Source organism: Odontomachus brunneus, unplaced genomic scaffold (genome assembly GCF_010583005.1).
Source record: "Odontomachus brunneus isolate Ranch 3 - 2012 unplaced genomic scaffold, Obru_v1 Obru_scaffold_014, whole genome shotgun sequence".
Lineage (NCBI taxonomy): Eukaryota > Metazoa > Arthropoda > Insecta > Hymenoptera > Formicidae > Odontomachus > Odontomachus brunneus.
The window spans coordinates 237,848-262,359 of NW_022639464.1; the positions used below are offsets into that span (position 1 = coordinate 237,848).

General features: G+C 39.6%; 2 protein-coding genes across 18 annotated transcripts in view; one reads left to right on the forward strand and one right to left on the reverse strand.

Moving 5' to 3' along the window:
- Window positions 1-24,512, reverse strand: part of LOC116841207 (E3 ubiquitin-protein ligase Rnf220-like) — a 362,999-nt gene that overhangs the window by 46,183 nt on the left and 292,304 nt on the right. The window contains exons 9-10 of one of the 9 annotated variants that reach the window (XM_032808881.1): window positions 2,612-2,724; window positions 2,373-2,524 (exon numbers count right to left, since the gene is read on the reverse strand). The exons of 7 other annotated variants lie outside the window; for them this stretch is intronic. In XM_032808881.1, the coding sequence (XP_032664772.1) occupies window positions 2,623-2,724 (102 nt within the window). In that variant the 3' untranslated portion in view covers window positions 2,373-2,524; window positions 2,612-2,622. Of the gene's footprint in view, window positions 1-2,372; window positions 2,528-2,611; window positions 2,725-24,512 lie in introns of those variants that run through there. One more of the 9 variants, XM_032808880.1, reaches the window with a different exon arrangement.
- Window positions 1-24,512, forward strand: part of LOC116841204 (filamin-A) — a 73,880-nt gene that overhangs the window by 45,905 nt on the left and 3,463 nt on the right. For 5 of the 9 annotated variants that reach the window (XM_032808865.1, XM_032808867.1, XM_032808866.1 and 2 more), the window contains 5 exons: window positions 5,639-5,861; window positions 16,323-16,463; window positions 17,266-17,568; window positions 18,100-19,155; window positions 22,871-23,064. In XM_032808865.1, the coding sequence (XP_032664756.1) occupies window positions 5,639-5,861; window positions 16,323-16,463; window positions 17,266-17,568; window positions 18,100-19,155; window positions 22,871-23,064 (1,917 nt within the window). Of the gene's footprint in view, window positions 1-2,345; window positions 2,496-5,638; window positions 5,862-14,001; window positions 15,068-16,322; window positions 16,464-17,265; window positions 17,569-18,099; window positions 19,156-22,870; window positions 23,065-24,512 lie in introns of those variants that run through there. The other 4 variants (XM_032808871.1, XM_032808874.1, XM_032808870.1 and 1 more) reach the window with 4 other exon arrangements.

A 24,512-nucleotide genomic window follows, 5' to 3' on the forward strand; every position in this document is an offset into this window, starting at 1 on the left:
TAACTAACAGATGTTCTGTCCTTCGTGTACAAAATGTCACGGAAAGCCATTTTTTTTACCTTCCTATTTATTATTTTACTTTGTACCTTGTCTTTTGAATTTTAATGTCTTTGATTCGCTTCATCTCGCAAGTAGACCGCTCCGTCGCAAAGTAAAGCGCGACAAATTAGGGCTAGCCGGTGATATAAACGCTCGCACATTCGCGCGGCCGCATCGTCGTTTTGCGGCGGCTGCTTAATTAGTTAAACTTCCCGATTAAACCTCCCGATTGCTTGAGGACAGTTGTTATTGTTTCGATAATCGCGCGGCCTGCTTTTGCTGGCGCATTAAGGCGTTTGCGCTATTTTTGATTTCACGTGACATTACGAGTAAGCTATATTTTGCCAAAACAAACTGAAAAGTTGCGTTGGCAGTGTTGGAAACACGTCTACGAGAAATTATAATTTGTTATTATACGGTTTTCAAGTCATGTCTTATGTATTTATAATTTAATTTAATTTCGGATCTTTCTTCTTCTCTATTCTGTCACATCTGAGAGACAAAAAGGAATAATCTGGTAATACTCCAGAATGAGCACACGGGATAAACGTTTGATTGAATTAATCAAGTTTCTGGTGGTTACCAAAAATTTTGTTAACTTGAACAGAATTTTGATAACTTCAGCCGGAAAGTGTGATTTGTTCATATTTCACCAGAAACCTAGTCAATCCAACCAAACATTTTTGTTCCGTGCAGAGAAGTGGAAATAAAATTTTTCTATACTTGTAAATTCTGCGACTTAAATCGACAGAGGAAAGAATGGAAAATTTTAGAAAGGCAACCAGAATAATATCGTTCTACGTCAAATCAATTTTAGCGCGAGTAGAAAGGCGGATTCGGTCACACGTCGTAATTCATCGCGACAGTCGCGCATAAATAATAATCCCGGCGTACTCGCCGCATGCTCGATGATCACTCTATTGTCTACTAAACGTCCCAATCCTATAAAAAAGCGGTGAATTGTATTCTCGATGTTAAGGCTATGGTCCATTTTGAAATCCAATACGAGCGTCGTCGCCGTCCATCCTCCGCCGAGAGCTCCTAGACTATTTCGAGTGCGAGTCAGGCTTTCCCAAATTTATAAGCAGGAACCGGAGTGGGTGGCCGAGGGAGACGAGGGAGTGAATTAATACCGCGAGTTAAATTAAACCCCGCGCCACGATTCACAACGGCGACTTTGTGCGACACATTCCTCTGGTCGGTCCGCGCCGACACGCCCGCCGTATTCTTCCGCTCTTCTCCCACAAAATCGAGATTTCGGAAATCCATCCCCGATCGATCGATTTTAGAAACGACTCACGTGCTGACACCTCCGTACAATTTCCAATTCCATATAGCCAGAAATTCTTCGTACCTCTAGCTATTTCTTACGCCGAGGAGAAATTATATCTCTTACTGAGAAGAGACCGATCTTGTCGGGAAGAAGAGAAGAATTGTCCAAAGAAAATACACAAGCAGATGTCGTGAAATCACACAACGTGATTACGTGATAATGTGGTAATTTGCTATAATATTTGTCACTACTGACGTGGTTGCGATACACATATACACATACGGATATGTTGCAAGCACGTCAGTAAATATTATAACAAATTGATTGCAGATAACCACGTTGTGTGATTTCATATCTTCTATGTGGCTTTTAAACAATTTATACACACACACACACACATACACATATATAATGATTCGAAAAAATACAGTGGCATACGTCGGCGTGGATTTCGCAAAATTCGCATAAATAATCGCACGAGCTTCATAGGGTATTAAGGGGATTGTGAGTCCCTCACTTTAATGTCAGTTTAATATAGCTGAACTGGTCGTAAACAAAACATATAACATCATATTTGAGCCTTATCCAAATTTCCTATCTTTCTGGATCGCGTGCTTGAGCTTCTGGTGCGTATTTGTTGTACATTTAGGATGTCGCGGCCTACACAGCAATGAAGAGAGCAAAGCTTTTGATTCCTACATACCTAATCATACGATGATACGTGAAAAGTCATTCAAAAGTCCAGGACGAGTCATTCGGAGATCGATTCCCGATTGTTCAATGATATTAACAATGAGCTTCAGCGGCTGTCACGTTCTCAGACGATCAAAGCAGGAGACTCGCCTTAATGTCAATCGGTATAGCCTAGTATTCTCATCGCGCATTGTGTCCTTAATCCTTTTGTAATGTCGACGAGTGGGGGCTGGGTATCTATTATGGTACATCAAATTCAGCATTGTGCCCAGAATTACCGGTTGGATACCAGCGAGGCGCGAGTTTCGTGTCGACCACCGACGTAGCTGGGCGTTACCGTGTAAATTGGTGAAGCCCGAGTGTGACAGCTGGTGTCAGGTACGCGAGAATACGCAATCAGTCAATCAAACAACCACTCGTGGTGAGACAAACGGCTCGCGGACTCCCCGGCAGGCTTAGAATGTGGCGCATGTGACGGTCCGCGGACTGAGTGAGTGACATGAGTGATCATCATGATGGCTACTGATAGAATAAGAGACAACACTGGATTTCAGCGGGCTAATTAGCAGAATAATGTTTTACCTTACGACAGTCGTTTTACTCTACCTCTTTAGCGATCAAGTGAATCTCAGAAGATGATTCTCTAAAGCACTTGGCCATCCGTGTTCCTTTGACTCTCTTTCTCTACCTCTCTTCTTGGATATCTTCATTAACGAAGTCTAAAGAGAAGACAAAGAAGATAAAGCAGATTGTGTCTATCAATGCATTGATACGTGAAGTTCATTAAAGGTTGCAAATGATTACTTGCAAATGATTCTTGATAGATTAGCAATTAGAATAGAGCAGGGTAGTTGCTTTTAATTCGATCGATCCAAAGCTCCCCGCATAGAAAATTTCTTAGGATCTAATTGGGATCCTGTTTGATTTCTCAAAATAATTATGAGTTGTGGTTAGAAGTGTAATGTTTCAAATATACGATTTTAAGGGGAAATCCGAAGTTCTTTCGATATTTTTTCTGGTCTTCATTTTATGTTAATTGAATATAAATTATGTCGACTTCTCAAATAATTTTATTCTTCAGTCAAATACTTAAAGTATTTTACAAATGTTATATTTTCTATTTTTTATTGAATACAATAGTGTTAATATAAAAATGGGATTCCCTGTTTGATCCCAAGTATATCGACATTACCGACTGAAAAAAGCGCAAGTTCCCATAGTATTTCTGTTTCGTTTCTGGATAGAGAACTCATGTTTTTGAGGCAAGAATAAGGTCCCCAATTGGTATCGTAATGGAGCAACCAGTTTTGAGATCAATTTGGGCGCTCTAATTGAAATCGATGCCGTATCTGAATGAATTTTGGGAAACTTCTATGCGGGTTTATAAAATCATGATTTATGCTTAGTTACACCGACATTATTTTGGTTTTAAACGAGACTTGTATCTATGTTCATTTTACTTTCTAAATAACTAAAGACAGACAGATATTTAAGTTTCGCTTAAAGCCAAAGTAATGTTGATGCAATCAGGCATAAGAGGGGATAAAATTTCAGTTTCGATAGAGATAAATTTTGTGCCGTATAAAATTCGAAATTTTGTATTTAATTTATGTCAAGAGAAGACTTCATCGCGAACGGATTGATTGACGTTCCTTCCCAGGAACACGGCAATGAAAATAGAAGTTTTATGGTGATATCGCTTTGATGTCATCGCGTCGCATTTTGCACCATGATAGCTACTATTTATATAGCACGTTCGGTATCCCTCCCGAAAGCTAATTTTGGTTTCAGCCGTAATATTACGTCTGGATGATCAACACGCTTCGCGTAATATTTTATGCGTCCTAATTGACAGCAGCGTTTTATAGAATTCACATTAGTCCATTACGTTGAGTGGGTTTCGCGCATTTTTTCAGCTCGAAGAAATAAGATTTTGACAGGTATGAAGATGTACGATAGGCTCGTACGATAAAGAAATATGAACAAACATTTTGTAGTTTTATGTTTCTTATATTATATAATATATAATATGATGATATTTCGAAACATACTTAGAAAAGAAAAAGACAGTAATTTTCTGTGCGAGCTGATAAATCGGATAATTAAAATCTTACATAAAGTTTAAAGTCTTTCTAACAGTACACGTTTACAGTTAATGCATTAATTATAAATTTGCAATTTCCATAAGAAATTAGACGAAGCTAATATTAGCAGCTGAACGTTGCTTGGTTTTATAATTCGATTTGAGAGCTGGATAGAATATCGTGGTTGTAACGTCCATTGAGGCGAACTCTTAAGAAAGTAACTTGGCTTACAGTTAAACACAAATGAGACACAGTGTTATCGTAATTGCAAATTAGAGTTTAACGCGAATCCATGTAGGTGGACGGACACAGGTTTCCCGTGACGAGGATTTTGCAATGATTCCGCGGTTACATAATAAATTCTTTACACGCATCGCACTTTGGCTTGCGACCAGCGTCGAAATACGTAGATTCTATCGTAATGAAGTGTAACGTACACCATCTCTCGACTTCGGAAATTCCTGCTCTCCTCTTTTCCGTGAAGATTTCGTCAGAATTTTATTAACGTTCCGTAGGGAAAGAAAAAAAAAGAAAGAGAAAACGCTCTTTTTAATGCTTGGCTTCGCTCCAATACCGAAATATCTTATCGATCATGCGATTTCGCGATGTATTGTAGCGGTCTACGTCCCGCACAAGCCAGACATGTTTTTATTAACACGATCCTTCAGCCCACAATTTCATGAGAAAAGTGTATGCGAAACAAGCACGCGCTACCTTAAACATTAATTGCGCAGTAGACGCATCTATTCACTAAATTTCTAGGCGTGAAATTTACTCACTCCTAGAAAAGTAGAGTGATCATCGAGTTATTTGAGTGAATCTTCACTCACAATCTTCGAGTGGATATTTTTGTTCGAAATTGAAGAGCGAATATGATGTGCTCCACCGTTGCAGGAACATGTACACTCTAATCGACTGAAACATCCACTCACATCCACTCAGGGTCCACTCTAAACTTGAGTTAAACACTTACTTTTGCACAGAGAGAATTTTATATTAAAATAACTATACGATTTTCTAAGGAATTTAGATCGATATTCTGCCGTAATTCACTATTCTTATATTTCATATATACTATTTACATTTTAGGAATTCAAATTATTTATTAAATACTATTAAAATACTCGTCATATTTTTAACGAAATCTGCTATGTTCCTAGTGAAATTTCGTTAGCAAGATAGACCTTAGTGACAGTCTATTTTTGGACTGCTAAAGATAGTAGAATTAAAAAAAATTATATACGAAAGAAAACTCTCTCTATAGTATTCTCTTCGTGGGCATTTTTAATGGCAGTATTTTCACTATCGCTTGGAGTGAAAATACTGCCACTTTGCACTTGTTTTGAGCGAGAAAAACTTTACTCCAAGAAATTCGCAAAGTAATGCGTATTTTATTATCGAATATTGCTCGAATTCAGAATATCGAAATTACACCTCAGATGAGACATTTGTTGCAGTGTGAGAAATATCATATGATAGATAATTGTTTTAAAGTCAATACTATGATTATTCGTTGAACGATAATAGAAAAGTACGCATGACGTTACAGGCATCCGAGGAGTATCGGGAGCATAACACGCACAAAACTCAACGAGCTCGTAAATTACGGCAAAGGCAAAATCAACACGTCGTCGAGCAGTGCAGTACCACTTTACAGGAGAGCTCCACCGTCACTACAAAACGTAGCAGCCAGCAGGAGTTATCAAAGAAGAACTTCAACGTCATCCGATTGAATTCTATCCCGTTACCTCTCGCTGGCGGCACAGTTACCTGTAAGTATCATCTCTCTCTTTAATTCGTAATTAAAAATTTTAAATTCTTACAGTATTTCATTCTATTGCAAATTTTCCGAACATTATATAAATATACACTTTAAGATTATATAATTCTCAAGAAGGTTTCTCGGAAAGATTTTCATGAAAATGATTAAGGTGAAGAAAACTTTCTTGAAGGATAATAATCTTTTTGTGAATACTTTCGGAGCGACTGGTAGTTTACATGTGATTATCGCGAAACAAAACAAAATTGCTTAATTATATTGATTATATTCCGATATTCTGATATCAATATGGAATTGCGACAATGTAAGATAAGTATTGAGTGCAGGCCATATGATTGGTGTGGTGTTGGCTACGCGATCAAATACTAACAGTTGGCATTGCGTTATCGATCAACAACTTGATTATAATTTATGCTTATACTCTGACAGATATCATTAACGTTACTGGATTCATGGAATTTTACTTCGCAATTTCAATCCCAACGCGTAACAAGAATAACACCGCGCACTGTACGACTTATTATTGTCTCATACTACTACAACTAAGACTATAGATAACAAGTAGAACGAAGGACATAGCTGTAATAAAGTTAAAAGTTATTCTTCGAAATTAAATCGAATCTAGCTGGCAATCGATGACGAGTGAATTAAAAAATTCGTCTGATTTATTATTAGATCGTAATATTGTAAAAAACCTGCTGCTCTATAATGGATAGTTATAGATTGTATTCTACGCGCCATAGGCAGTCAAATTCAATAATTCTTAAGCAAAAGTGATTTATATTTAATATTAAAAGTTTTCACATCTTATTTTTTTATATATTTTTTATGCAACGTATTCCTGTTTTTTTGCAACGTATTTCCTGTTATATTTTTTTCTTTTTTTAAACTGTATGTATGAGTTAATAATTTGGAATGTGCTTCGCGCGAAACTTTGGCTATTTCGATTTTAGTTTTTCTCACTTGATTATTTGTTGATGATATACAATAAAAAATGGTCTTATCTTACAACAAGATAACGATTTTCAACTGCAATCTGAGAGATGAGTGTCATTAAAACAGATATTTTTTAATATAACGAGTTACTTGTCGTCAACTTTTTATATATTTGGATGACTTAAAATATATCATTCTAATGTATAATTGTTTGACAGACTAAGCGATAAACTCATTTCTCGCATGGATGTTCAACGAACTTTAAACCCACGTATTATGACACTTCCGCGATTACCAATTCATTTTCTATTATTAGTTTAACGACAATACCCAGCCACATGCGTTGCCTGGAACGGACCAGCTCGCTGCGCAGTGATAAATCTCGAATTTTACTGCAACGTGTGCTGAACTTGATTGCTCTCGAGACTTTACGATACGGATTCTTCAGCTCTGTGCGCAACGGACTCGGGCTCGTTTCGCGCGCTCTTAAATTTTCGTCCGGATAAAACACGTTCTCCTTCCGCTCTGATTAAGAGATGTGTTATAAGTTATCTTTCACGTCCACGCAATAGACGTTGTAACGAGGGATCCGTCGTCATTAATCAAATGCGCTCGTGCACACTGCGCAGTCGCGCTTCACTCGACTGCTACTCGCGTGTACACTCGATGACTTGTCAGTTCGTTCGCGAAAGTGATCGATGACCGACAATACGTTACCGCGCTAACAGCTACCGGGATCGAATTGGCGAATTAAAGATTCAATAACGCAATTTGATTGGACACGTTAGAAACGTAATAGCTAAGCATAGAACAGCTGAATGTTACAATGAATTAGCGATTTATGGCTGTCAATCATTAGCCAAGAATCCATCATCCGCACGCGTGGATCGTAATAAGTTTATAATATAAAATATACAAGATTATTACGTATAGCAATTTCATAACAAGATTATTTTGTATAATAATCTTGATATACTCATACGCGATCAAGATCTGTAACACAATCGTGAGAAAGGCAACAGCTTATAAAAATTAAATTATAACTCACCCTTATAATAGACGAAGTTTCATATTCTCTATAATAAGATTCGATTTTTTTTTTATATAATGCAGTTTCGTACTTTTTCTTTTTATTTAGTTTTATTTAGTTACATAAAACAAAGTTGCATAAAATTTTAGTTGCATAAAACAGATTTATACTCATAGGTTTACATTTAGCTCAAGGTTATTTAATATTATAATTATAATTATTCTTAATCTATTAATTGATCTATCAATCTATCTGTTGATATCAATCTATCAATCTCTCAAAATTAATCTATAACAAAAATTAATCGATAATATAAGAAAACGACTGTTTCCTTGATGGAAGCAGGATAGTCTCAGCTTTTGAATGAAATTTATTCCAAGTTTCTACGACTTTTCTATGTGAAAATATCGACGTGTAAGCAATCGTTTGACAGGGACCAAGACCCAGCTACAATGTTGCGTGTCACTCCCTAGCCCAGCGCGCCGTCGAGAGATGTTAAATCCACGACACGGATGTAGCACGTGCATGACGTGCATCCAGGGATATGCACTGAGAGAAATTATCTGATGAAAAATTAACACAGATATTTCCGGTCAGATTTCAATCAATTTTTATATCCGATCAGGATATTCGTTTAAAATTTATCGGATACTTCCGATTACAATAATGTTTCATCAGATAAACCGATCAAAAATTTGTAAACTTATATTTCTTATCGGATGTTTCTTGATCGAATACAAAAATTCATCGATATTTTGATCGGAAATATTCGTCTGTTAATTTTGTATAGAATCATTTCTCTCAGTATGCAACTACATGTGCATCACTGATACACGCTTGAGTTAACACGTTCTTGTATTCACAATTGGCTCCACTGTGCAAGAAAAAGGTCCTGCTACCAACATTGCATTGGGTCAAACTTCCGGACAGCGATTTTTGGAAATTTGAAATTTTTTTAAAATTTTGGAAAAGTTATTGAGGAAATAAAAAAAACATTCGCTTAAAATGTACTTCAGGTGATAGGTTAGAGAACATAAAATCTGGGATCAGAGGGAACACTTCCGCTTCCATACACGTTATTTATTTTCAGTTGTGATCACTCGGTTGGACGTCAATGAAAGGAAAGCTCTCAAATCATATTAATGTGTTTACAATGCGTGAGCCTAAGCAAGCGCCTAAGTCGCGGCGCGAAATCACAAACAATGCGTCCTTTGTATCACCTTTTGTAAACACAGAAGAAATACATCAATAGGAAAGTTCGAGCTTTCCTTTCATTAATGTCCAACCGAATGATCACGACTGAAGAGGAATGGCGCGTGAAAGGGAGAGCGTTCCCCCTGGCTCCACAAGTTGCAGTTCAGACTTCATGTTCATGTACGAGCGTACTACAATGTGCTATGCACGTGCCACTCTCCACAGTTCTCTTGCTGGTGCTTAATTATGGGCCAGTTTTACCTCATTCGTCCATATGCTTGATTTCAATCATTTTATTAATAAAAATTACTTTTATTATTCGAAACAGTATGTGTCATACATTTGCAAGAAACTTCATTCTAGCTAGTAACACGTTGCTCAATCTTATTTATTGGTTATTTAGTTAGTTGGTTATTTAGTAGTATTGGTGGTTTATATATCTTATTTAGTCTGCATTGAGCATAGTAAAGTCGCGAAAAGGATTTATATTAAAAAAAACTATAATATTCTTTCTATATACAATAATATTTTTCGTTAAAAATACAATTAGTTATGATAATTTAACGATAAATTTAATAATTTACATCACTTGTGAAGATAAATCTTGCTATCTGTTTCATAATTAAATTATTGGGCTTCAAATTCAATCATTAGTGGTATTAAAAACGCTAATAGATTACCTAATAAACAAATATTAATATTTTTTTTTATTAAATACATGTTTGTATGAAAAAATAGAGCAGGCAATGTAAGCTCCTGTTGTTATTGAGAAATGTGTTGCAACGTTGCGACGTTGCGAAATGATGGTATTATCCCTCGACATATTCTAGAAAATAAAGAGACGACGCAATTCAATTATGCGTAATACGCCACGGTTGACCAACGCGTTCAGGAGGCGTCAAATGACGGACGCGACGGATTCGCCTTCGCGCTTTACACACTACCTTGCCAAAAATATGGCGAGCTGGACAGGCCGTTGGAGGGCGCGTATGCGTGTAGGTGAATCGCGGTACACTGCCCGCGATATTAATATTAGGTGATTAAGTAGCTCCGGATGCGCGTACTCGTGACCGTTCCAAAGTCGTGCCTTGAGGCTTCAAGGAGATCACGGCGGTTCGAGAAGAGATCAATCCCTTCCACCGCGTCGGGTGTCTCTCCCAGTTTCTCTCTCATACACACATACTCTACTCTCTCTCTTCTTCCTCCGATCCAACCTCTTCTCGCTCGCGCGCGCGCGAAAATCCAATCCTGGAACGATTTTCCGGCCGACGAACCCGCGCGATTCGTCGTCGGATGGTAGCTACGCGTATACACTTTGCCAAGAGATCGATATCTTGGAGCTGGAAGCGCTCGCTCAGTGTCGTTTTGCAGCTCGGAAGTAGAAGAAAGCAGGAGTTGATCGTGCGTTTATTTATCGCCGCATCTCCAGTTCTCGAGGTGGAAGGCATCGATGCGACAAAGTCGTCGTGTGACAGAGAGCCCGAGGACGTCGTACGAGGTCGTTGCTTCTGGCGGATCACGCGGTGCCCGTCGGTGACTATTAATCCGTGCTTGATGCGTGCGCGAATAATATAGTAGCGCGTTAGATTCTCAACGTGCATCACGCCTGTCCGTAATTAGTCAAACCCGGTGGCATTCCGGGCAGCCGTTCCTCTTCGTCATGGTGGCTGCAACGCGCGTCAAGTCAATGCCGAGCGGAGATGTTGTGCACCCTTCGGTAAACGAAACGACGACGAGGCGTGGAAGCGAGGCCCAGGGTGTCACTCGCCAAAATCTCCGTTCTGTCTATCTTGAGGTCTCCGGCGCTCCTACCGTGTGACAAAACGCGCTTTACGCAATGTCCCATAAGATCCTTCTCTCGTAAAACGGTAACTTGTGTGCCCACGCGTGTGACTATCCATTTGGATAACAACGCGAAGAATGCTCTCCAAATTTTCAGGCAACACTGGAAGCTTATAAGGTAAAAATGCCCGGACACGCACATCCTGAACATTCCTATATATATATATTGTTTTGTTCTTTAAGCTTCTTTAAGCTTTCAATATAGAATTTAAAAAAATATATATATGTACAAAGTGAAGCATGTAACCGCGAAACCACTTAATCTCGGAACCTTAAGGAGATGTTGGAGTTGATGACGAACTCGAAAAATATTGATAACGGAGAGACGATCGTCACTAACACAATCACGTTACCTTTTTTGTATTTTTTGTACATACATTCTGAGAAAAATTATTCAATAAAAAATTAATGGATAACAAAATTAATTGAAATTAAATTAAATTAACAAATGGATATTTCCGATCAAAATATTGATTAATTTTTGTATTTAATCAGGAAACATCCGATGAGAAATGTCGGTTCATAATTTTTTGATTGGTTTATCTGATGAAATGTCATTATGATCGGAAATACCCGATCAAATTTAATCGGATATCCTGATTGAATAAAAATTGATCGGAATTTGATCAGAAATATTTGTCAATTTTTTTATCAGATAATTGATCTCAGTGCAGAATTTACGTAAATATGTGTTGCTTTGTTTTATTATATTTAGCAGAAAACTTAACCACACATGTATAAAAATCTTTCTGCAAATTTTTTAAGTTTTTAAGATATTTTTAAGCTTCTCAATTCAGATGCAAAAATATAGCAGTGTTTTTCAAAATTTTTTTATTTAAAGCACCCACATTTTCGGTATGTACAAACTACGAAACTTTTGAATTAGGCAAATATTACGCTAACTGGCAGAGAGTTTGAAATTTTATATTTAAATTTTTTTTCGTTTTCGTCATATATTGAGCAATGTTCTTATTTATTTTTGCACATACTTTTATTGCGTAAAAGCATTTGTAATTCTGTACAACCAATACGACGTAAATATTGCAGAGAAATGTCAATATTCGATCGTTTTTCAGCTTCAATTTCTCCTTAATCTTGGGTTGTCGATTAAAACGATAATAAACTGGATAAGGGCCTTTCGAATATTGACCGTCGTAAAGTATGCTTTCTTAAAAATAATTCAATACATCTGATAACTGTGATATTAGGCATAAAGACGTTCATATTGTTCATGGTTGAAGTTGTAGTTTAGTGTTATCTACTGTCTTTGTTATATAGAGATAAAAATTTATTTCTATTTAAAAGAAACTGAAGGTGATCCTAAAATCTTACTACAAGCGACAACAAAATTTGAATAATGCATTGTATAACTCTCTTCGAATCATGCAATATTTTTGGGTTTAACTTTTGTTGAAATCAATATCAATATTTACAGCGTTATCGAAATGGTTCTAGTTATGTTGCTTTTTATCCTGTATATTGAATATTTACATATATCCTACATATTGAAAATTTAACACTTTAAGCCTTTAAGCCTTTAAGCCTCACTCTACGTAATCATGTGCTTTTAAATTATTTAATTTTCAGTCAAATTATGACGTATTTTAAATTATTTATGTACTTTCAAATACATCAAATTTTTCATATCGGCAAAATCATGAAGTGAAACTGTGATTTTTCCACTAGTCAGAGCAACTAATATGATGATAGCGTGCAGAACAGAATCGCGTTGGCGCTCGAAATAGTGTAAAGTTTTTCATAAAACAAAAGTAAGCAAAAATTTTATTTTCTCCTAGTTTGTTGTAGATATTATCTTATATGTTAAATCAATCTTAAAGTAAAAGATTAACGTCTTTATGCCTAATATTACAGTTATCAGATGTATTGAATTATTTTCAAGAAATCATACTCTACGACGGTCAATATTACTAGGAACGCAAAACTTTTCAGCAGGAGCGTCTTTTAAAAAATTATTTTCTAAAGAAAACAATTTTACTCGAACGGGATCGATGTCTGAGCCTTAAATGTCTCAAATATTTAAAGACCAAAACAATAAGTATGTCCAGGATCAGCTACACTACAAAAAATTATCCGATAAAAAATTAATAAACAGATATTTCTGATCAAAATTCTGATGAATTTTTATATTCGATCAGGACATCCGATTAAATTTAATCGAATCATTCCGACCATAATGGCATTTCACATCAGATAAACCAATCAAAAAATGATAAACCGATATTTCTCGTTCGAATACAAAACCGAATAGAAAAATTCATCGGCATTTTGATCGGAAATATCTATTTGTTAATTTCTTATTGAATAATTTCTTTCAGTGTACGTGGGGATTGTGCGGTACCCTTACTTAAATGTTGATCCGTTATAAGTTCGAATAGTTTCGAATAGTTTCGCTACGGAGAAGCCTTCACTTTCAAAAATATGACGTTTCCCCGCAAACCAGAATAGAAGCGAATAATAGCGGCCCCACGGACTCTACCGTCTTACGGAAGTATCGCATTCCAAAGACGGCCTCGAGCCGTCTCCTTCGGCAATCGAAGGCAATACGTCGTATGGCCGGCAATAACGTCATCGCGCGCGCGCCTAATGATGGTCGCGTCGTCGTTCCCGATTTACTCCGATCGAGTGGTCCCGTCCAGCGTCGATCCGTCGCGCAATAACCGCACACACCCGTCCATCCATGTCCTCGATCACTCGACGCATCCCGCGCTCTCATCGTTCCACATTATATGGGTATGTGTGTGTGTGTGTGTGTGTGTATATAAAATATACCTTCACACCGATGTACCTGCGCCATAAATCTTCCCGCACCAGGTGCGAGCGCCGCGACGCCGACCATCCGCTTCCTCCCACCAGCCGCGGAATCCTCGGATTAGCGCGTGCGTGAACCTCCACAGGTTCCGATCCGCGTGTGTATGTGACAGCGAGTGTCACTGTGAAGCGTACACACGCGTTATCCCGGTGCGACCGATAGAGAGGGACGCTTTTGCAGAAGAAAAACGGAGGGAGAGCAAGAGATCTAGATCATTGAAGAGGGAGGAGAGGAAGAATGAGAGAGAGAGAGAGAGAGATAGAAAGGGAGAGAAAGAGACGAGGATTCTTGATAGACGAGGCAGACTGGCGTCCGTTGCACGACGGCTTCTTCTGGTAGCTCCGCTGGAAAAAAGATCACCCGGCCAGATCGTCCGGCCGCCTCCTCGTCCTCGCCGCCGACCGACTTTGGTGCTCGCGCGGTCGTCAGTCGCGCCGGAGATGCGCCCTCGTGAGGTCGACTGACAGACGCCATCAGGCTGGAGACCTCGGTAACGAGACTGGCTGGAGAACACCGGGAGAAGACGTAGTCGACGTTGTACGGTCGATCGTTGGTTGGTTTGTGGTTCGCTCGTCCCTCTCCTCAGGTCGCCCCGCGCAACCCCTCCGCGGAGTCACGGCTTCTTTTTTAGCGCGCACGACTCGGGGAGATTTATCGTCGTCCTATACGGGGGTTCTCGTATCTGGATTGTCGCCTTCGACACGTGACGTCGCACTTGTAGTTGGGCTCTTTCACTTGCGTTCGACCACCCCGTCGAGTCGTAAGATATAAATATATATATTTTTTTCTTTTTTTCTTTTCTTTATTCGTTAACATAATCTCCTCTGCGTAAAATAAGGGCAGAATCCACTCGCGAGATAAGATAAAAATTAAGGATTCAACAGAGAGACGCGAAATTTGTCCTGCGCGAGTTTGACGCGCGTTTTGCCTTGCGATTCGCGCGAGGACGAGATACATCTGCGACTCTTCCGACGCGAAAAGTCTACATCTGCTCGTTCTTCCGTTTTCAAACGACTCCTGCGACGATCAGAGCGGTCCTGACGCGAGGATCGGGGCGACCTGGCGAACGAATCGCGATAATCCTCGTCAAGTTACGTCGGCGGCGAAGGAAATTCGCACGATCCCGAAGTGTCCTCCTTGGAGATGATTTGGGCGGAGAAGGACACGGATAAACCGAACACGTGGCAGGAGGTATCGACCTTCTACAGAGCTTGGTTGAAGACCGTGTCCTGCAGCGAATTCGACCACGCCGAGCGCGGACCGATCTGTTACGCTAAAATCGTCCAAGAGAAAGAAGTGCCAGGACCCGGACTCGACTTCGCGCCTCTCATCTTCCAGAGCATCTATTATATCCACACCAGAAAAGGTTTCGCCTCCGAGAAGCTCTTCAAAATGCGTTGTCGATTAATTCCGAGCTAATGGGGGACATTTCAAATGTTCGAAACGTTCAACCGAACAAATTGCAATTCACCGTGATCGAATTGTCGGGCTTGTATTATCGGGAAATTAACTCACAGTCATTTTCCGGTGCAATTCGGTTACTCATAAACGCTTTTAGGAAAATTGAATTCTTAATTAGAAGACCCGCATTTTATTGCTGGATATTTTGCGTGTCGTATAATTTTTCCACAAGTATTCCATAAGTTTATATATCCGCAAATCTATCACAAATGTTCATTATGAGCTCGTCAGATTTATTTAAAATACATTCAAAATAAATTCTGAATCCTAGCAAGCTTAGTATTTCAATCAAGAATATTAAATTAAAACGAGTATTCGACTACATAGAGTCAAATCAACTTTTACGTCTTTGATAAAGTTTTATAATATTCTCATAAGGAGAATCAATTCTTCTTTCAAATACATGATAGTGAATTTTTCTCAAATTTGAAATATTTTAGGATTGTTATCAAGAAAGTATTTTTTATTGAAGATAACCATTACTTAAAAGAAGGAAAGTAAACCAAGTAATCGCTCTTTTTAGCAGCAGAATGATATTTTTCTCCGTGTAACTTAGGCATTTTACTTTTTCAAGATCTCTTTCGTAAATTTTCTATACGTGTCTGTACTCGTGGCTGCGGATGGGTTGTTCGCTATTTCTGTACGAATTCTGGAACGCACATCTTGGCCAATGGGAGAATTTGTTTGCTAGTATAAGAATTCTCTCATTGGCCAAGACGTATGCGTTCCAGAACTCACGCAGGAAATAGCAGACCAGCTACCTAACCGTGAGTATACACGTAATAATGGTAAATATACAGTAATGGTCGGTAAAAAATATGGATGTGCCAACTTATTAGAAGCTCGATGCGGTTTTCGCGAAGGCACGTTGAGTGTACAGGAAGTAGTATTATATTTCCGAGAAGGAGAGAGGAAAATTATTTATAGACGCTAAAATGTTACTCTGCGTATATCTCCTCAAATACGAAGCGAAGAATGACAAACATAACTATCAAGTGGTTATTTTCGATACGAAAATTTTGTTTGGGTGCGAAAGCTGCAGTTTTGCATACCAGTGCCAACCAATCGTGGCGCACACGAAGAGAACTATGTCGCGTCGGTGGCCTTGTATTGTGCATGAACAAACATTACCAACTCTGTATGTGTGCGCGTGTTTTCAGCTGAAGTGAAGATGCCTAGCGGAAACGTGGACAAGCCGGTCATCGAGGACAATCACGATGGCACGGTATCCATCAAGTACGAGCCGCGGGAAGAGGGACTGCACGAGATTTATGTGAAATTCAACGGCGAACACGTCCAGGGTGAGTTAATCCATTCATCTAGCAAATTAACAGCGATTACGCAATCGTGGAGCGCAATCGATCACATGGCGGTTCACGAAGTGTCCAAGAATACATCGTGCGAGTCTGCAACTCGTGTGTAGAAGCATAGAATTCGCGCGATTTCTGGAACATAGGAGCTATGTGAAAATTCATTCTCCGTGTAATAGAGATCGCAAGGGTGTCGGTTCGCGCTAATAATAAATCGCCGTCCGGCAAATTAATTTCATCTTGTCCAACGCTCGTTAATTTTCCAATTACCTTCGGATGTCGATATTCACATCTTAAGGAGTTTATTCACCAGATATTATTTTCAGAGTGTATCACAAGCGTATTGATTTACTAGATACCAAATTTATTAAATATCAAATTTTTTTATTTAGATGGTACCACTTTTTATGTTATACTGAAATAACTTAGTTATACTGAAATAACGATCATCTACATTGTTTCTGCCATGAGGTAACACGTCCAGAATTAGGATATTCAATATTTAACTTCTCAGAACGCGCGCGCGCGATGCAGACAATTGCATGAAACTTTAACCACGAGTGTGTTTTATTGCAATAAATATTATGTCAAATTTTTATATAATTTGAAACATCTTTACATCATACAGGTGAATAAATTCCTTAATACAATATGTACGCCATCGAAATCTTTATTTTACACAAGCTACTTGAATAATTGCAATTTTTTAAATGACATGTTCTTTTTTTTCTTAATTTTATTTGAATTTTTGCGCACGCTCGACAGATTATATATATTTGATAATCATGTGCAGGTTCTCCCTTTAAATTCCACGTCGATTCTTTGGCGAGTGGATATGTAACGGCATACGGACCAGGTCTGATCTATGGCGTCTGCGGCGAGCCTGGAAACTTTACCATCTCGACGAAGGGCGCCGGTGCGGGCGGCCTCTCATTGGCTGTCGAAGGGCCCAGCAAAGCCGAGATCTGCTGCCACGACAATAAGGATGGCACAGTTTCCGTATCTTATCTGCCCACCGCGCCCGGTGAATACAAAATCACCGTTAAATTCGGCGACAAGCATATCAAGGGCAGCCCTTACGTCGCCAAAATTACAGGTTTGCAAGAGAATTCTTTTGCATTTTGCATGTTATAAAGCGCGAATTTTCTACATATATATTATATAATTTTATTTTTCTCTATTATATTTCCTTAGATTTATATATTACTAGTTAAACTATCTCTCTTTCCCTCTTCGATGTTGCCTGGATTTTTTATATCTAGAACATCTAGACTTAAATTATCACAAAGTGTCAAGGGGGTGAAATCAGAGGGAAAGGGTAGGGTGTACAGTTTTCATGTAGCTTATATTTTGTGCAGGATCTTAAGAGAATAACAAAATAAAATTTGGTTTAGATCTGTCAAAGAGTTTAGGAGTTTATAGGGAACATAGAGGCAGACATTCTATTTTATAATTATTTTTTACTATACGTTTTTCCTTTATTTTTACACATTATATTATTTAATTTTTTTGAAAAAAGATAACGAAAGTAATAGAAAATTGTAACATCATCATCAAATGTAACGTAAAAAATTAAGCAAACCGTCACGCAGTCTTTAGAAGGGATTTCATTAAACACTGCTTCCAGGCGAGGGTCGTAAGAGGAACCAGATCTCCGTGGGTTCCTCCAGCGAGGTGCAGCTGCCGGGCAAAGTGTCCGATGCTGACATTAAGTCCTTGAACGCGTCGATCACGGCACCCAGCGGCCTGGAGGAGCCGTGCTTCTTGAAGAAGATGCCGAGCGGCAACATGTGCGTGTCGTTCACGCCGCGTGAAGCAGGCGAACACACCGTGGGAGTGAAGAGGATGGGCAAGCACATACCGAACTCCCCCTTCAAGATCGACGTGAAGGACCGTGAGGTCGGCGACGCAAAGAAAGTCAAGGTCTCCGGGCCTGGTCTGCAGGAGGGCAAAACCCACGTGGAGAACAACTTCTCCATCGACACGAAAAACGCCGGCTTCGGCGGTCTCTCTCTATCTATGGAAGGGCCGAGCAAGGCTGAGATCCAGTGCAAAGACAACGAAGATGGTACCCTTAACATCTCGTACAAGCCTACCGAGCCCGGCTACTACATCATGAATCTGAAATTCGCGGACCACCACGTCGAAGGCTCACCGTTCACCGTCAAGGTCAGCGGAGAGGGTAGCAACCGACAAAGGGAGAAGATCCAGAGGCAAAGAGAGGCAGTGCCGATCACCGAGGTCGGTAGCCAATGCAAACTGACCTTCAAGATGCCTGGCATCACGTCCTTCGACCTCGCCGCCACCGTCACATCGCCTGGTGGCGTCACCGAGGATGCTGAGATCAAGGAGGTCGAAGACGGCTTGTACGCGGTGGCCTTCGTGCCTAAGGAACTCGGCGTGCACACCGTGTCGGTTCGTTACAAGTCCATGCACATCCCTGGCTCGCCCTTCCAGTTCACCGTGGGCCCGCTCAGGGACGGCGGTGCTCACAGAGTCCACGCGGGTGGACCCGGGCTGGAGAGAGGTGAGCAGGGTGAACCCTGCGAGTTCAACATCTGGACCAGAGAGGCGGGTGCGGGCACCCTCGCCGTCTCCGTCGAAGGACCTAGCAAGGCGCAGATAGACTTCAAGGACCGCAAGGATGGCAGTTGCTACGTCAGCTACGTCGTTAATGAACCTGGTAAGCCGTGAGAGTGCTTTCTCGTGCCTGTATTCACGCATCTTTCGCAACTAATCATCACAGTTTCTTCGATGGTCCTCACTCTGATCTCTCTTTAATCGAAAAAAGGGTCTCTAGCTTGTAAGCTTTTTGATTGGCTTTCAGTCACATTTGTCGAGGTACCTTTCATCGATAAAAGAGAGTTCAAAATAATGACCTCTGTTTCTAAGAGAATTTTGGATTCACGCGGTGTGAAGGAACGCATAAAGTCTGTCCGTAGACAAGATGACTGCGGTTGTCGCGATTGTTGCACGTTTTCGAAAGCAGCGTTAAAATTAGGACTGAAGAGCCAATCAGAGCTTTTAAGATGTAGACTTGAAACGTAAACCAAGCTTTAAACGCACGTATTCATTTCACTCAAGTAGTATAGTTCATTGGCCCAACATTGGTATACATTGGGATTATATTAGATTGGGATAATATTAGATACAAATAAAATGAATTGTCAATGTTGCACAACATGATTGTACCAATATTGACATATACTGAATGTACTTTGGGCTAATATAACCCAATATGTAGCCAATATTTGTAACAATGAGTTGTCGACGTTCGGAATTCTATATTGGCTATAGAATGCAAGATGTCTACTTTACAATATTGAGTTAATATTGGGACCAAATTTGTAGCCAATATCGTCCCATTGAACTATGCTACTGAAGTAGTAGAATTTCGTGGTAATTCGGTTAGTGCACAATTTAAAAGTGCTACTTTCGGGAATTAGCATCGTGTGAAAGCTAGCCGACTCTCACAGCGAAGTGTTCATCAGATGCTGCGAAGAGAATGGACATTCGCCAAAGTCGATATATCATTCTCATTTGTCGCGATTGTTACAAAAACGGTTCGCATTCCAAGATAGCAATGCCGGTTCCTATATATTTACGCGACTAACTCGCACGCTTAATCCACCCCGCCTGCGTCACGGATCGAGCATTCGCCCCACGACTTACGATCCTGCACTTTGTATCGCGGTGGATTATTCTCGCCGTGCGTATAATCGATCGTACGCCGTCGTTCACGAATGACTCACAGACGTTCGTCCAAAATTATCCGCGCGGATTCTGTGGATCGTCGATGGTGCTCGCGCGAGCGCTAAATCATCCATGATGTGGACGTTGGATTTCGTCGTGCTCGGCTGAAATCGTATAATATCGAGACGAACGCAGTTCCACTTTATTTTTGACGATCTCATATTTTCGATAGCCGTTACGTCAGACGCGCGAGTAACTGTCACTTAAAATATGAGATGTTACTGACTCCTAAATTTTTTTCAAAACGGAGAAACATCTTCAGGTATCTTCTCATATTCAGAATACAGTCATCCCACATATTTCCTATTTATTATAGGCTGAAAAAAAATATCTAGAAAAAAACTATTTATTCGGCGGATATTAACACATATTTACTTAAATAAACAATTACTTTTATGAAAAATTAACTTAAGGTTTTGAGTAAACGTTTTCTTTTTCTTATTTGAAAAATCTTTGATATTAGTACAAGTAAAAGTAACTAATAAATTAGTAATTAATAAATATGTTATTAGTTTCCACCGAGTAAGTACTTTTTATTAGACATTTTTTCTTCCAGTATATCTCCTAAACAACACAGGATATACTGCCTAAAGACGTCCTGAGAACGTCCCCAGAACATCCCCTAGAGATCTTGTGTTGGGTCTTTAGTTGTTTTTAATTAGAATAGTCGAAATCTATATTAGTATTAAATAAAAAACATTCAATTATCACATGCTTAAATTTCGTCAATTTGATACCAATGTGTAACTGAAGGAAGCAAACGTGAGCAATATCTTCTTTTATATTCTCATCATAAACGATCCAATATTCGCTAGACGAGAAGCTAACAGAGATTCAATTAGCGCGACAGACTTTGGATATCCAACGTTCGATAGTCGACACCAACGAGCACTCGCTCCCGCTAAAATTTTGCCAAATTCTCGACACTAAATTCACCCGGGGAATCGCCACTGAAACAACTCCCGTCGATGACGGGACATCCTGTATTTACATGCGGTCGGATTTACGTGCGCAGCGTGTAGCCGCGGACGTAGATCAACGTCGGTCATCCACAACAAGTGTTAATGAATCCCCGGTTCGGGTGGCTCGTTGATCGTCGTCGCTCTACACCTACCCTCTCCTCTTCCTCCCTCTTCCTTCCTCTCTCTCCCCTCATCTCTCTCTCTCTTTCTCTCTCTCTCTCTCGGTCCCGATCCCGAAATATCACCGTCTATATTTGTTAAGGTGAATCCATATTTTGGCTCCGGTTGGCCACTCGCGGCTGGACGCGGATTAGCGCGATGGTTATATTTGGGCCCGTGGGAGCCGGCTGTGACGGAAGGGTGGGGTGTCCGGAGGGGGCACAGAGGCGCGAAGCGAAACACGATGGCGCGGGGAACGAGGGGGAGGCAAGGGGAGAAAGCTCGCGGACGAATCGAGATCAGGATCGACTCGAGGAAAAGTAGTGGTACGCGACCAACCTTCGGCTACAGCTGCGATCGCTCGTCTCCTCCTATTTCTTTTTCTCTCTCTCTTTCTCTTCCTCCCTTTTATTTCCTTTTCTTTTTTCTTCTTTCCATCCCCCCTTCGATCGAACCCTTGTAGTCAACCCCCCGATTCTCTCCTGTTCCTCGCTCTATCTCTTGCTCTCTCACTTCGTCTGCCAAGACAACCTGCTCCCTTGACGTTGGGGCTTCACTTCCGGAAGAGAAACCCGTGACGTAGTTCGGGGTCGATGGCTACTTTCACAGCCACCAAGCAGTTCGTCCTGACCGGAAACGAGCCGCAGGAGTCTCAGGAAGGCGATGGTTAGTTCGGTAATCCGTTGAGAGCGGATGTGCTCGCGAGGTTTCCCCTCGATTGTGGAGCAGAGGCCGTAGTTCGCCCTAAATGTACCGCGCATCTATAATAATAATACCTTAAACAACGTGTTTCACTTGGGAGATGTTAACATTGAAGATATGATCTATTCACATGAATATTAATCGCACAACAAAAGCTTATGATGTATTCTAATTTTTTTATTATTTTACGGGAAAAAGTTTACTCGTACAACATGATGTTTGGTTATAACGAACGAACTGATGTTTTGGTTGATGAAAACGGAATTTCTACTTCTTAGAGCCAAATTTCGATGATAAGAACCTCAGGAATTCTGTATCCTTCAATTAAAACGCGTTAATTCGTTTATTGGAACTAAATTCGTTTATTGAAACTTCAATTAATATAACTTTTCTCTATGTACATTGTAAATTTATTCCGACTAAAACCTGATTATTAGTTGTTTCAGTCGAATTTTAAATGGGACCATCATAGAGAATCAGGTCATGCGTGTTCCACAGACTGATAAATTAAACGCATTTAGCCTTAACTAGAAACATCTACACGCAACATTGAATTTACCGTATATTTACGTCAATGCGGTCAGTCTCGATAATGCTTGTTGATCGACCATCGATGCTACAGTGAGAAAAAATACTTGAAGATTTATTTCGTGGGATATAAAGTTTATTCGCAAAAATAAATTTTGTTTCGCGGAAACAAACTTAATTTCCTAGAAATAAACTTTATCTGCCACAAATAATGTTTAAAATATTATTTTTTCTCAGTGTGCATCCCTAACTCATCCGTTTTTGCACTAATCGCCACGTGGCGTTTGTTTTCAGGCGAATACAGGGTGGGAATTAAGTTCAACGATCAGCACATTCCTGACTCGCCGCACAAGGTTTACATCTCGCCGGCGATGGGCGACGCGCACAAACTCGAGGTCGCGCAATTCCCCGACAGCGGAGTGCAGCCCGACAAACCGTACACCTTCTTGGTGCGCAAGAACGGCGCCAAAGGTGAACTGGACGCGAAGGTAATTCGCTCCTTTCCGCCGGCACAACAAGTGACTCGAGTGGCCGTATAACGTCGGCGTAATTTCCAATAAATCTCCTTGCGAAAGAGAGGAGGAGGAGGTGTGCAGGAGCGCCATAAATAACTCGCGCTTGTGAAACGACGCTGCCACATCAGACCGCGTAGGTGGGACCGCGAACGTATTTTTACTGTGCACCATGTGTACACAGTCGGGATGAGTCACGTGGAGAGTCTCAACGCGAGGAAGTAGCGTCGTGCCGCGTGCTCCCTTAATGTGGCACCTCGCTTGAAAGTCGCGATGTCTCCTTTTGAGCTTGACTTTTTGCGGCCCACTACTCTCGCTTCGAAAGCATCGGGCCTATAGTATTGTAAAATATGCAACGTTCAGACAAAGCAACAGTCAAATCATTTATTACGATGATTATATCATCGTTACATCGATGTTCATCAGTTACATCATCGGAGAAAAAGAAAAATCAGACTTTACAAGTCATACAATGTCAATTATAGGCGACAGAAATGTCCATAAATTGAAATGGGCGGAACTTAAATAAAGAAATTACTTGCTGGCACATTAAAAAAACACGGCGACACTTCATTGGTTATTGTGGAGCAAATTTGCTGATGACACCCGGAATCGCGTCTTATTACAGATGACTTAACGTCAGATAACGTCATGATTTAACATGGTGTGTAAAATTTAAAAGAGGAATATGTCATTTTTTAACTTCATTATGCTAGAAGTCAGTGTTTATGAATACTTCGTTATATATTACTTTCTCGTAAGACATTTAATCGTAAACATTATCAAGCTAAGAAGCTGAAGATTGTATACAAGATAACAATGCAAAGAGAAACGTCACAAACGAAAAAATGTAAACAGTGGAATATAACAAACGAAGAAGTATCATAGACGATAAAATATCTGAAAAAACAAATGTCCACAAACAAGTGTCTAACGACGAAATAAAAAATGACAAAGCAACTTCCTACTGCACTATGTGAGAGAACAAAATATTAAAAAATAATAAAAAAAAATTTAATTAATCAACGGATATTAATAATATATTGTCTAGAATATTTATCTAGAAATCTAAATTCTTTTATTTAAATGGAATAAATAATTGCACTTATGAGAAGTCAAGGTTTGAAGAAAATACATATTTTTTCATTTGAAAAATATTGTCAGTATAAAAATGTATACATTAATATAAGTAAATATGTTATATTTTAGTATTCACCGAATAAATATATTTTGTATTTCATATATTTTCTCTTAGTACACTTATGGGGATAAAACGCTTTTGCTGTGCGTGTGGAAAGTTTAAATCCTCAAAACACAAATTTTTTTCTTTAATAGTTAAAAATAAAAAATCCGATTTTTTTCAAAAAATTGCGACTGTACTAGCCTGTCAAAGTTTACATTGTCGAAACAAATTTTTTTTAAAT